The following is a 13,032-nucleotide window of genomic DNA, read 5'->3' on the forward strand; positions in this document are numbered from 1 at the left end:
GTTTTGTCTGTCATGACATTTGTTATCAAAGTTTTTACAGCTATAAAACTTGAGACTAATGATTAAAGCTGGTGTATAAATAAATTGAGGCACCGAAAGTAACTTACGTTATTCTTTGTTATGATATAGACATTATTAGACCCATTATCAGGCATAAGCCCACTACTGCTAATTCATTCCATTACTTGTGTAAATTTATAGTAATAATAAATGAAGCAAAAATAGTAATAATTTAATGGATATCACTAAGAACAGTACAAGTTATGCAAATATAATAAATGCTATAAAGAATATGTTTATTTGATATTTTTTGTACTAATTTCTTCTGTATTTAAGTAGAAATGAAGATTTTGTAGTTTTCATTAGTTGGCTCTGTTGAACAGTAGTAACAGGATGAAATTTGTAATGTATGAGGAGGTATTTTGTGCAATTAAGAAATAAAATGTACATGCATTTTGGTACTTTGGTAGAAAGTTGCATCTTTGCTATTATCAGTTTTTGTAGGTGTAACTTTGTTTATAAATATAATGTATTAATTTCCTTATAGTAAATATGACAATTGTTCATGCAATTTTTCTAGATTTTTCTCTTACATTTACGTCTGTATTTACAACTATCTTTATTTTTAAGTATTTCTTATTCCATTTGATGCTTTTTATCTTAGTTATGTAATGGTGAATAATCTTTTCTTAGTCTAAACTTGGAAACTTTAAACATCAGTAACATTAAAATTTTCAAATAAATTTAGTAGTTTACAAATTGTTTTTTTTAATACAGCACAAACACCATGTGGTTATATATTGCATTAGACTACATCTTGTTTAACTATACCCAATACCAGGTTGATCAGATTATTAAAAATAGGATGATTTGTATGTAAATTACATTTGTTGAAAATGTTTTGTTTTTTGTCACTTCAGATTAAGATATCCTTTACTTTTTAAGTAAAGCAAAAGTTCAGAATGTGTTGTTAAACACTAGACTATTTATTAATATGGTGAAAATCTGCTTGAGAACTATTTGGATTAGCCATCCATTATTTTGAAGTGACAGACTAGAGAGAAAATAGTCAGTGTCACTTAGCTGCAACTGTTGGACTTTTTTTTTATTATTGGAAAGGACGTGAGTTTAACTGAAAAGGTTTACATCAAAGATGAATAACAATATCCACTACTCTACCTTACCAGTAACGTGCACGAAAATCATTGTATGGCATGACTGTCTGTTTGAGATCATAGGTGTTTTCACTTGTACTTTATATTTAAAGCCCTTCATATATTACATTTACAATAGAAAGAGAACTAATGCATTCACTAACTTTCATGTGATATGCATTACACCTTTTGTAATTGTTATATTTCTTTATATCTGCAGGCTTACAGTACTAGAAACCTGGTTTTAATACTTTCTTCAATACAGAGCTTCAAACAAACAATTACTGTATAGATGCACAAATCTTCTTTCAGATTAAGCCCCAGAGAGAAATGGTGGATTGGATGACCACCTGTGTTACACATTTATTGTTTAGATAGTTTTATAGCTTATCTAGCTAAATAATTCACAAGAATTAATCAGTATCGTCGTATATGCATGTTTTAAAGCTTCCTATGTAAATATTAGACTAGTGTAATGCAGTAGAAACTGAAATACACTATTCATACAGTTATAACGATTTCAAAAAAACACGTAGGTTCAAGAAGACTGGACAAAAAATAATAACCATATAATGTGACCACTTTTTATCTGTGAATGTTTTCTTCTGAAGACAAAGGTCCACTTTCTAAAGTGCTGAGGATTAAATAGTAGTTGTGATGAGATTTGTTTCTTCAAATAGTTGGAATTGGCTGAAAGTTGTATAAAATTTAATGGATGAGAAATTGATATTTTATATTAATAAAAGTGTTAATACCCATATCAGCCATCCTGTAATACACCCTAATATTTAAATGTTAGAGTCAAACCATGAGAGAAAGAAGGGAATATGTAAAGTGTTCAAGATTGATTGATTTACCAGTTGGTCAAGGAACCTGGTAGAAATACTGCTATTTGAGATTTATTGTATTTAATTTCCTTTCTGCATAATTTACTGTACATCAGAATTACTCAAAAAAATTCATATGCTAAATTTATACTTTTTGAAAATAAATTTCTTTATTATGAACTGAGTCATTAGATAATCTGGAAGCAAAAACTGAATTTTTTCAATTAATTGTATAAAATATGAAATTCTTTTATGTATCATGCTTATATGTTTTTCCTTGCATTTTAAAATGATAACATTTAGTGATGAGTTTATAATAATTAAAATGCGTGTAGTTAGCTTTTTTTGAGGTGCTAAAAGTAACTAATTATAAACGTTATAATATCTCATGCTATAAAGAACATGTTTATTTCTAAATTTGATATTTTTTGTACTAATTTCTTCTGTATTGTTTACTTATAATAAAGTTTTACACAAAATACCATCATATATAAGTGGTGATACAAATTTCAGTTTTGAGTAGAAATTAGCTTTCATAAATTATGAGTAAACTCTTGCTGTGATTTCTGCTGTGGGTGATTCAAAGTGCTCGTGCCACAACCGCCTCCCATGTTGTACACAAAAATGAATTAAACACTTTGATGAAGAGTCTATTTTAATAAATTTAGTTTCTAGTTCACTTTTATATTTTGACCAATCAGTTTTAACTTCTAAATTGTGAAAAGTAACGTAACAAAGGTTGTAAGATGTAACTTTTCTCTATCATGTTAGGATTTACTAACAGGAACTACTAAAATTTTCTTTAAGATAGAAACACGAGCTAAACATAATCACAAGTAAGAATCTGAAATTTGCATAGCTTACCTTTTTCATTTACTTATATATCCTTAAATTATATAGTCCAGTATAGTCAGGGCACTTGAATCACAGTCTGAAGGTTGCAGATTTAAATTCTTGTCACACCAAATATGCTTGCCTTTCACCTTCATAGTGTAACATTATAGTGTAACAGTCAATCCATTGGTAAAAGAGTAGCTCAAGAGTTAATTTTGGGCAGTGATGACTAGCAGCCTTCCCTCTAGTTTAAATTAGGGACATCTAGCACAGATAGCCTTCAAAATTTTTGTAGCAATAATGTTTTGAAATCTGTTAATTAAAAGTCACAGTGTATTTTTAGGGCTGACATTTAAATATCTGCATCTTAAAATACCCTTTGGGTTATAATGCTTCACACTTATCATCATTATATTTAGTTTTGACCTTGCACGGACCAGCTGCTGATTTGTTTTCTCGTGTATATATAAAATCCCAAGATGGAACGTTCACCTGAACTTTTCTGTCATATTAAGCTTCACAATTTAAATTTAGAGACTTGTATTTTTTAACGTAGTTTGACATAAGACTGTTAGTGTGTACTAGAAGTTCTGTTATTTATCACATGATGTGAACAGTTAATGAATATACTTTTTTTTAGCAAACTGACTAGAACTATGTAATATTCATAAGTAATACACAGAAAACAAGAAGCTATAATGATTAGAATGTACCGATTGATCAGTTGGCTACCTTTGCTTATTAACACTTGATAATATCTTGTAATTTTCAAGTGGATTAAGTTTTAGTCCTAAAATTTAATAGTGCTGAATAATATTCATAAATATAAAAATTAATAGTGATAAATAATATTAACACCCTATGTTTCCATAGGGAAACACCTGCTCATGTGAAGCTGTAAGTACTAATTTATGACACATTCATCTATGAAATTTGTGAAGCTTTCAGTAGCCATTACTGTATTGTACACAAGTAATCAATATTTCTATTACAATATTTCCCATAAAGATCTGTCTGTGAATTTCCAAAGCCTTAAATGAATCAGTCTGAGTGAAAGTTTCCATGCTTAAAAGTAAAAAAAATTCTTCTTTTCAAAGCTATTTTACTGGCAAAACTTTATATTTTATCTACTATTTTTTCAACCCTAGTACTAAGAGTAATGTGCAGTGAAATGAGAAACTGAAAAATGTGAAATAGAATGAACAAATGTGTTTTTCGCTCTCTGAATGCTAGGTTTCCTATTTTCTTCAAAGTTTCAACTTGGCATTTTCCCATACTCTTGTTTTAATTTTATGGTTTTACTGCCTGTACGTAGAAACCACTGTCTCCTGTTTAAAGACGTTATGAGAACAGTATAATTATGGTGTTAGAAAAACTTGCGAGTTTGAGAAGTCTTAATAGAAATGAATAAATCCCTGTAACCCTGGTTATTCCTGATACAATCACACAGAAATGGAAACCAATGCACAGTTAATTCAAATAATTTCAGCTATGGTCCACTCTGTATTTTATGTAGAAAGTAAGCAACTTTCCCTAATGTTTAGGTCAGTCCTATATAGTTAGCATTATAACAGGCAAAAACGTGATGTTATGTGTTGTGATACAATGCATATAGAGTCTATTGATAATAAACAGTTTGGAAAGAAGTGAGTTAATTCTGCTCTTACCCACTATAAGTATTGTAGGTGTGTGTGCTTTTTTATTTAGACAATATACAACATGTCATTCAAGATGTTGTAAAAACATGTAGGTTCAAGATGTCTTGATAGACATTAATACAAACCTCGTAATTTGAGCACTTTTTGAAGGTGGACCTTTCTTCAGTTACAAATAGGAAATGGTGGTGTAATCAAATGAGTGATATACAAATAAGGTAGTTTAGTAACATCAGGAAGGTCATCTGGTTTTGAGAAGAAATGTCTATTTCTCTATGTTCTGGTGTAAATGTCTCATTTCCAGTGTAAGAGAATGTATCTGAAAAGGTGTTAGGAATATTTTACTTTAGAAATGGCTGAATATGTGTGTATTTAAAACTATACTTAAGCATTTAGTGAAGTAAAGGTGACACCTGGAGACAGTTTGAAAAAAATATTAATCAGTTTATAAAAAATTATCTTAAATAGTATGTTTTACTAAATTCAGCTTTCACGATAGAAGGAGAAATAAGGAAAGAAAAAATAATTTTTTTTGACAAAGATGAAACCAGTGAATGAAGATCATCGATTCCAGGTTCTAGATGAAGTCCAAAAGGTTGAACAGTATTTAGATTAGCAATCCAATGAGTTTCTTTTATTTCTCTGTAAGCTTTAATTTTGAATCCTGTTTTCAATGGTTCAGCAGAACAGTATAATGAAACCTTATTTCATCAAAATAAGAAAATGAAAATTTGGTAAATAATAATATGGTTATATGCTTCCTAAACTACTAAAAAAAAATTAGTCACTGGCAACCCTGAAGTACTTGGCGTGTGTTCTTGGGTTTGTTACATTATGATACGTGGTTCCAATATATTATATGATATATAGTGATGAATAAAAGTCATTGCAATCACTCTCTACATTTTTTATATTTAAATATTTCATGCCTTATGTATTTATACCATGTTTTTCTTCTATTTTTTTCACAATGATAATGTGTATGAAGCTGCCTTTCCTTTCAGTTAACTTATTGGATTCGTCTTTTCAAGTGTGCTTGATGCTGATAAAGTATTGTGAAAGTACAATTTTTCATATGTTAAAAGTATTGTTCACAGTTATTTGTACAGCGAGTGTGTATTATATCAGGTTTATGACCTGATGAATTTGTGACAGTAAAATAATAGTTATGTTGATAATTCACTTTGACGTATTATTAGGGGGAATGTGATTCTTCAGATGAAAAAGCTCCTCGGAAATGGTTAATAAACAACTGGGCTTCATTTTCGACAATATAGAAAAAAAAACCTCTTGATGACATCAAGTGAGTGTTAATAATTAATTACCTGGACAGAATTTATTTATTTAATAAAAAAAGAACTTGATAAAAGTTTTGAGCATTGCCTAAAGATTGAAATTACCAAAAAAACATCTTATATTTGTATGTCATGTTTAGAGTCTCAGTTGGTAATTTATTCGTACTGGTTGTGTTTTGAAAGAGATCATTCCAAATACAATAATTATATATAATGAGAGTCAGTCATGATAGGAGGTAGAGAATTCTCTCATGTTGCTAATGTATTATTTTCATTGAGCTATAAAATTCTATAAAGATGTGGTAATAATTAAAATAGATGTAGATCTAATAGTATAGGTATGTAGTTAATGAAATGTTTCTATTATGTAATATAGTTTTAATATCTGAATTTCAAAAGTAAAATATGTTAATTTGTAACGTCTTAGTCATTTTTGTATCACGTGATGGCACTTGTTTCTTCCAAGTTGCTGAACTTAGGTTGTCTTTTCACTTGTATTTCATTGACTGAGATTGAATACAATTTCAGACTTGCAGATTTTCCTAATACAAACATAATGTTATAGGAAATTGTTTTAATGCACAATGTTTGGTTAGAAAACCAGTTAAATTGTAATAATTATAGAACATTGTATGCTTTGTGTTTATTACTGTTTGTGCTCTAAAGTATATATTTGAAATTAATAAATAATTTGGGAAAAAATTAAAAACAGCCCAGTGAAAATCTGGGTTAGCATCTTTCAACACTTAAAGTTTTTGACAACAAAAGAAATTACAGCATTCACAATTAAGTACTAGATTTTTGTTATTTTATATGTACATATTTTGTTTGTTATAAAAGTAAAAAAAAAAACTTATTAGGTGACATGAGAAAATATAAATGAAGAAATAGATTAATTTATTTGCAATATTTGTATATACATATGAAGATCGTGTGTGTTACATAATTTTATGCTGTAATTTGAACTAAGTGTATACAAGGTGATTCCTAGCTTGTTACATAGGCTTAGTATATAGAAAGTTGTCATATTTAACTGATACAAGCCTGACAATAGTCAGGATAAATAATGATAAGCTTCTATTGTAATTTGCAGGGGATTTTAGAAAGGAAAAATGTTATTTCATTTTTTTTTTTTTTTGGTGTGGTTACAATGGCCTAAGCTCATGTGGTGTAAGGGTAGAGAAAATAATGCATAACATGTAAATTTTTACCAAAAATAACTTGATATTGAATTAGAAGATTCTAGAAGCTCTGCAAATGAAATTTGGAAACTGAAATATTAAAGATATATAAATTTTATTAATTTTAGCATGAAAATCACCTTGCTCTCATACTAGTCAGAGTTTAAAATTGAGACAAATCTTTATAAAAAATAAATTCATAAGGATTGATTTTTTGGAGTATCTCATTAGTTATTGTATCCACTATATTTTGTTTGATACAAATCACTTCAGTGTTTGTTCCTGTCAATTTTGTCTGGGAGTATTTTGGAGTTAAGATTGGCCTGTACTTTGCTTGGCTTGGATTTTACACCTGTATGCTGATTTCAGCTTCATTAGTAGGAGTGTTGTGTTTTCTGTATGGGTGCTTTACCTTGTTGGGTGATGCTCACAGGTATGAATAAGGGGGAGAAAAAAGATAAACTTATACCTCAGATAAATCAGTTACTTAGAGCTATGTGATTGATGGAAAGTGGTATGTGATTAATCAACTGGACTAATTAATCAGTGTTTAGCTAATTAATTATTTTCACACAAGCCATTTGTATCTGGAATAATTGCAAATAATAATAATTGGAACCATTAATTTTTATTGGTTGATATGTTTTGAACCATTAATTTACCTTAAAATATTTTAAATAAGATTAAAGGAAGATTAGGCCAGACGTTCACTTTTGCAAAAATAACTCATCTTTTCGACAATGTTGCTGCTGTATTTCTTGCTGTTTTTATGTCACTCTGGGGTCAGTATTATATAGATTTACACATTAAAGCTGAAGAGGAATAAATAATATTCTCTTCTTCAGACTCTGTTAGAGCTTTCATACACAAAATATCAAATCTTTTCTTATTCAGTTTTAATACTTTTTAAAGTAATGCTTTTCTTGTGCCTATTTTCTTTTTGCATGTTGACTATCCAACATGCATAGTAATTTTGATTTTAAGATTAAAAATACTTGTATGCATCAGAAAATGTTCAAATTTCACATACAAAGTTTTTATAACCTCCAGATAATTATCAAACATTTTTGTAAAGAAAAAAACTTAATGTTTTGTCTGTTATTTTTACTTATGAAACTCTGCATGGACTTGATAGATTTGACCACTATAAATAATGCCTTTTTTCATTCTAGAATAACACATTATAACACATATATAATTATAATTATAACACATATAAAATAGTTTAAATTTGATAACATTATACATTTATATACAAGAGGAGCACAAAAAAGTGCCCCTCCCTTGAAAATGTTGTTAATTTATTTGATATCATGTTTGAATAGATCTCGTGAAGTGAATTTTACACATTTTTCTGTTATCTATTAAAATACATAACAAATTAACAGCATTTATAACAGGGCCACTTTTCTTGTCCACCCTCTGTGTGTGTGTGTGTATATATATTATTATTTTATTATATTGTTCTTTCGACTGTGCCTGGATAACAGTATAGAAGTTACAATGACCCGGTGCATGTGTGCTCATGTTACCATATCTAGTAATATAAAACTGACCTTTACAAAGGACCTGAATTTTGGGAAAGTAACTCACTAAGAAAATCCTCATGAGATGTGTAGTAATGGATGCCCATAGCAAAAAACATAATAACGTCCAACATTGTATATCTGCAATACTTGAAATGGCCTTAATTTCAAACCAACATAAAGCACATCAAATTTGCTTCACATTTAAGACTTCAAACTTCCATAACTGAAATCTCGCATGTGATGTGAGAAGATTAATGACCTTGTTTTCCTGCCTTGATTGGGTGCTCAGGAATTTTAACTTTGCTTGTTTCCAGTATGATATGTATGGCTACTCTCTAGTATTTCTCTTTAAACATCTTTTCAAACTTTGGCTCATTAAAATAATGTTTGAATGTTCCCTAGAGGTATTCTTTTGAGAAAGTTTCTCAAAAAATACATGTTTAAAAAAAATGTTAATTTCTTAACACACAGATATGATGTCTTACCTGAACTGTTGATCATGATTTGGTTTGTTTTTATATCACAGGAACATCTAAGGCCAGAATATTTAGCTCAGTTATCAACAGTAAAGAAAAGGAAACTTTATTACAGGGGTAAGAACATCACTATTATCAATTTATAATAAACATCAAAACAAAAATCTGATTTTTTGTCCAGTTTTTCCCACCATTTGTCTAGTTTTGTCTTTCTTTTAATGATGATTTTACAGTGTTGTAGCTGATTATCAGATTGTAAGTTTTATGATGACAGTAAAAGTGTTTGGTGTTGGATTTACAACAAAACTGTAACTAAATATACTCTGTCAAACAAAATTTACAAGCTATGTATCTTTTGTATGAATTCTTTCTTAAAATAATTGAAAATGATTAAACTTAAAATAATGCCTTATTCTTGAAAAATTCAGTTATTTTGGGTAAATGGTCTTCAAAGGTTTAATTTAAAAAAAGGGTGATAAAATAATTCAGTATAAATGCACTACATGTAGTTTAAAAGATAGCAAAGTATAAAAAATAGATGTTAATAATAAAAGTTTAAAAGATCTTTATAGAACATTGTTTGAGATTGAGAGTTTAAAATGTCAACTTTTATGCTTGGTTGAAATATTCTCACTTAAAGTTCCCGACCTGGCTGCCAGGTAATTATAATTATAATGTGAAGGTCAATCCCATTATTTGTTCTTAAAAGAGTACCCTAAGTATTAGCAGTGGATGGTGACTACTAGCTGCCTTCCCTCTAGTCTTATACTGCTAAATTAGGGACGACTAGCGGAGATAGCCCTCGTGTAGCTTTGCGCTAAATTCAAAACAAAGCAAATCATTTAAAGTTCATTAAATTTTATCCCTTTTTTTAAAAAACAAACAAACAGATTAGATGTTCGAATAGCAAAAATAATGTAAATTGAACTTCAGGAGGAATATTACAGCAATTTTTTATCAGTTCTTGTTCTTTTTCTAAGGCCACGTGTTTGAACTTTATTTTTTTACAAGTTATGAAAATTTATTACTTAGTTTTTTACTGATGTGTTTTTCCAAATGCTTCTGTGATGTACACTGTAACAGGTAAATGAACCATGTGTTTCCATTTGGAAGAGACGAGTCTCGTGCACCATATTTTCCTGGTCTATGGTGTTACTACTTGTGAGTATTTATTTATGAATTAATTTGAAGTACACTAAAGTTATGTGAACATTTAAGATTTCAGATTTAAAGAAGAACCAATTTTGAGAACAATTAAGTTTAGAAATTGGTTCAATAGGTAATGAAGACTTTATTTAACACAGTAACAGTGTAAACATCTCTTTAAATAAAGATTTGTGTCTTTTGAAGTAATTATTTATCAAGGTTTTGTGTAAACTTGTTTAACGTGAGTCCAATATAAAAGCAGCCACTCGGAACAACATTGCATATGTTATATTCTTCTAACCATATAAGTGAAAAATACTTAGAATAAGTTTTAGAGTAAGGCTGCATTCTGAAATTAAGATGACTTTTATAACTTCATGGCCACTGATTTTTGGTTCTATGTTTAAAGTAAAATTGTTTTTAAAAAATGTACTTTGTAAACTTGGGATGATTTTTATTACTTTCCGTGAATCCAGATTCCAATTTTCTGCAATATAACATTCGAGACAGTTATTTCTCATTATTATATCTCCACAGAGAGGTGTAGTGTATTTCAAGATGCATGGTATGGGTATTAAAACTTTTATTAAAATAAATTAGACAATAATGTTTCAACTTTTTTAGGGCTCCAGGTTAACAAAGAGAGTTTTAATATCCATACCAACCATCTTGAGATACATTTTTACTTCATGTGAGAGATATAGATTTTTTGTTGTTTCATCTTCATCCAAGCCCTTTTCAGTCAACTTCCATACCTACATATCTTGGCAAATTATCTTGAAACTTGGTAGGGCCATACTTTGGTCCAATATGTACAGTCAGTATTTTAATTTTTTTTATTTAGGCTTTTTTAAGGGGTCAGATGTCAAACAACCCAAAAATATATATTTTGGGCTCATGTGTGGTTATATTTACAGCAGTCTGGAAGACAACTGGCACAAATGTAAATATTAATGAGCTCAATACAATGACAAACAAAAATAGCTACATTTGTCCATTTGGAATCATTTTTCTTCTTTTTTTTTTTTTGGGGGGGGCTGTAAGAGATCTGATAAAAGCATAATTTAGAGATATTTGATGATCATTTACTCAGCCATATTTTGACCAACTTGCATGGTATCTGGTACAAAGATATTTTTGTACACGTCTCAAACAAAAAATTGTGAAATTGCCCATTTTTAGTAATTATAAAATGGGTTAAGATGCCACAAAAAAGCATAAGTTTAGAGTTTTTTGATCAGTTGCAGGTTTCATGGTTTTTGTTTTATCATAACCTACAAAACCTAGAAAATCTAGGTAAAGACTTAGTGAACCACTCTGTAAAAGGACAAACAACCTCCAATTGTGCAAAGAAATCTGGACTTTAAATGCCAGACTGCCGTTATATTTTGCTAGAGCAAAGTTTTTTTAAATATATATATATATAAAGTTCCTTGAAACTATTTTAAATTTAGGTATATATTCTGTGTTACAGTAGCTCTTGATGCAGTGATTCTTTATAGAGTTAAGAGATTATGATTTTATTCTTTAGGTTACAGCTCTTGTTGTTGGTGTGATTTTCCACAGAATATCCATTGAAACTGTTCTGTACTTCACGTTGAGAGGCAATCAGACACTTACCAGCATGGTATCTCTCACTACCTCAGTGTGCATCATGAACTTTAACCTGGTAGGTGACTTAAATCAGAAACGTTAGGGATGTGAAATTTACCTATTTCTAGTTGTGTAAAATGCACTTTTTTATGGCTTTATTCAATATGATATGGATCAAATACCTGCTTATAGTGGTATGTGTATATAAGTTTGTGTGTGTTTTGTTGTTCATTTATTTATTTTTTTACTTTGATTTCTTAATGACCAAAAGGAAATGTTATATGTAATTACTTGTAATTTTTTAAGGTGTTTCTTGTTTTCTGTTCAGCTGTAAATAATGTAAGGGTTTTTTCATGTTTGTATTCTCAAGAATGAAATTAATATAGCTTGGAATTTTTTCATGAATGCACCAATATAATCATAAGAAAATCTTTATACTTTGCGTGTCACAGAAATTATTAAACTAATGACAAAACCTCAGTATTTAAGTTCAGATGCAAGTAACACTACTATATATTTGTTTTGTAAGATCTTCAGTAGTACTTTTCAGTTTTGCCCATTTCAGGCATGGAGGCATTATAATATGACAGTCAATCTGTCATATTCATTAGTAATGAATTACTATTCATTACCATTCATTACTATTCATTGGTAAAAGAGTAGCCTCAGGTGTGGCTGTGGGTGATGATGATTAACTGCCTTCCCTCTAGTCTTACACTGCTAAATTTAGGACTTCTAGTGCAGATAGCCTTTGTGTAGATTTGTGCATACCTCAACACAAGCTTTATCGACAAGCTTTTATTTCCAACATGTCCATCTCTTGTTAACATTTTAAGATCTTGCTGAGTAGCATCTGTGTTCAGTAATGCTAGCAGTTCATTCTTAAAAAACTACTGAATGAAAGACATCTACAAGAAATATCTTTATTTAAACTTGTATTATTAAGTGTAATTCTTTGTTTATTATGTTATTGGTATGAAACTCAGGTTAGTCTCGTATTTTATCTGGAAAGTTATGGGGGGGAGAATTTAGAATATATGAATTGTGAATTTTGTCTTTTTATTTATAATGACAGTTTTGAAAGTGTAAAGAATAGTAATTTGTTAATCCTTATGTGAAAATACATTTCCATAAAAATGTTTCTCTGTAACAAAAATAATAAAATTTCACTCTAAATGTCCTTTTTTTTTGTAACTGTTATTTATGTCTGAATTTTTGAAGTATAGGTTCGTATAATCTGTAGTTTTTCACCACACGTTGTTTTTGATGACTATTATAAACTGGGAGAAAACTGAAAAGATACTGATTCAGAAAAACCTGTTTGTTGTGCACCAGTTTGATA

The 13,032-nt window shown here is 29.4% G+C and overlaps 1 protein-coding gene across 8 annotated transcripts in view; it reads left to right on the forward strand.

The window, feature by feature from the left end:
* Positions 1–11,787, forward strand: part of LOC143232792 (uncharacterized) — a 35,520-nt gene extending 23,733 nt beyond the window's left edge. For 2 of the 8 annotated variants that reach the window (XR_013017738.1, XR_013017741.1), the window contains 3 exons: positions 9,002–9,068; positions 10,035–10,112; positions 11,629–11,787. Coding sequence is in view for 2 of the 8 variants with exons in the window: in XM_076468650.1 (XP_076324765.1) it covers positions 9,002–9,068; positions 11,629–11,653 (92 nt within the window). In the remaining 6 variants the exon portion in view is untranslated. Of the gene's footprint in view, positions 1–1,374; positions 1,594–5,669; positions 5,774–9,001; positions 9,069–10,034; positions 10,113–11,628 lie in introns of those variants that run through there. The other 6 variants (XM_076468650.1, XM_076468654.1, XR_013017739.1 and 3 more) reach the window with 5 other exon arrangements.
* Positions 11,788–13,032: the final 1,245 nt, after the last annotated feature.

Source organism: Tachypleus tridentatus, chromosome 11, assembly GCF_004210375.1.
Source record: "Tachypleus tridentatus isolate NWPU-2018 chromosome 11, ASM421037v1, whole genome shotgun sequence".
In the NCBI taxonomy this organism is placed as follows: domain Eukaryota; kingdom Metazoa; phylum Arthropoda; class Merostomata; order Xiphosura; family Limulidae; genus Tachypleus; species Tachypleus tridentatus.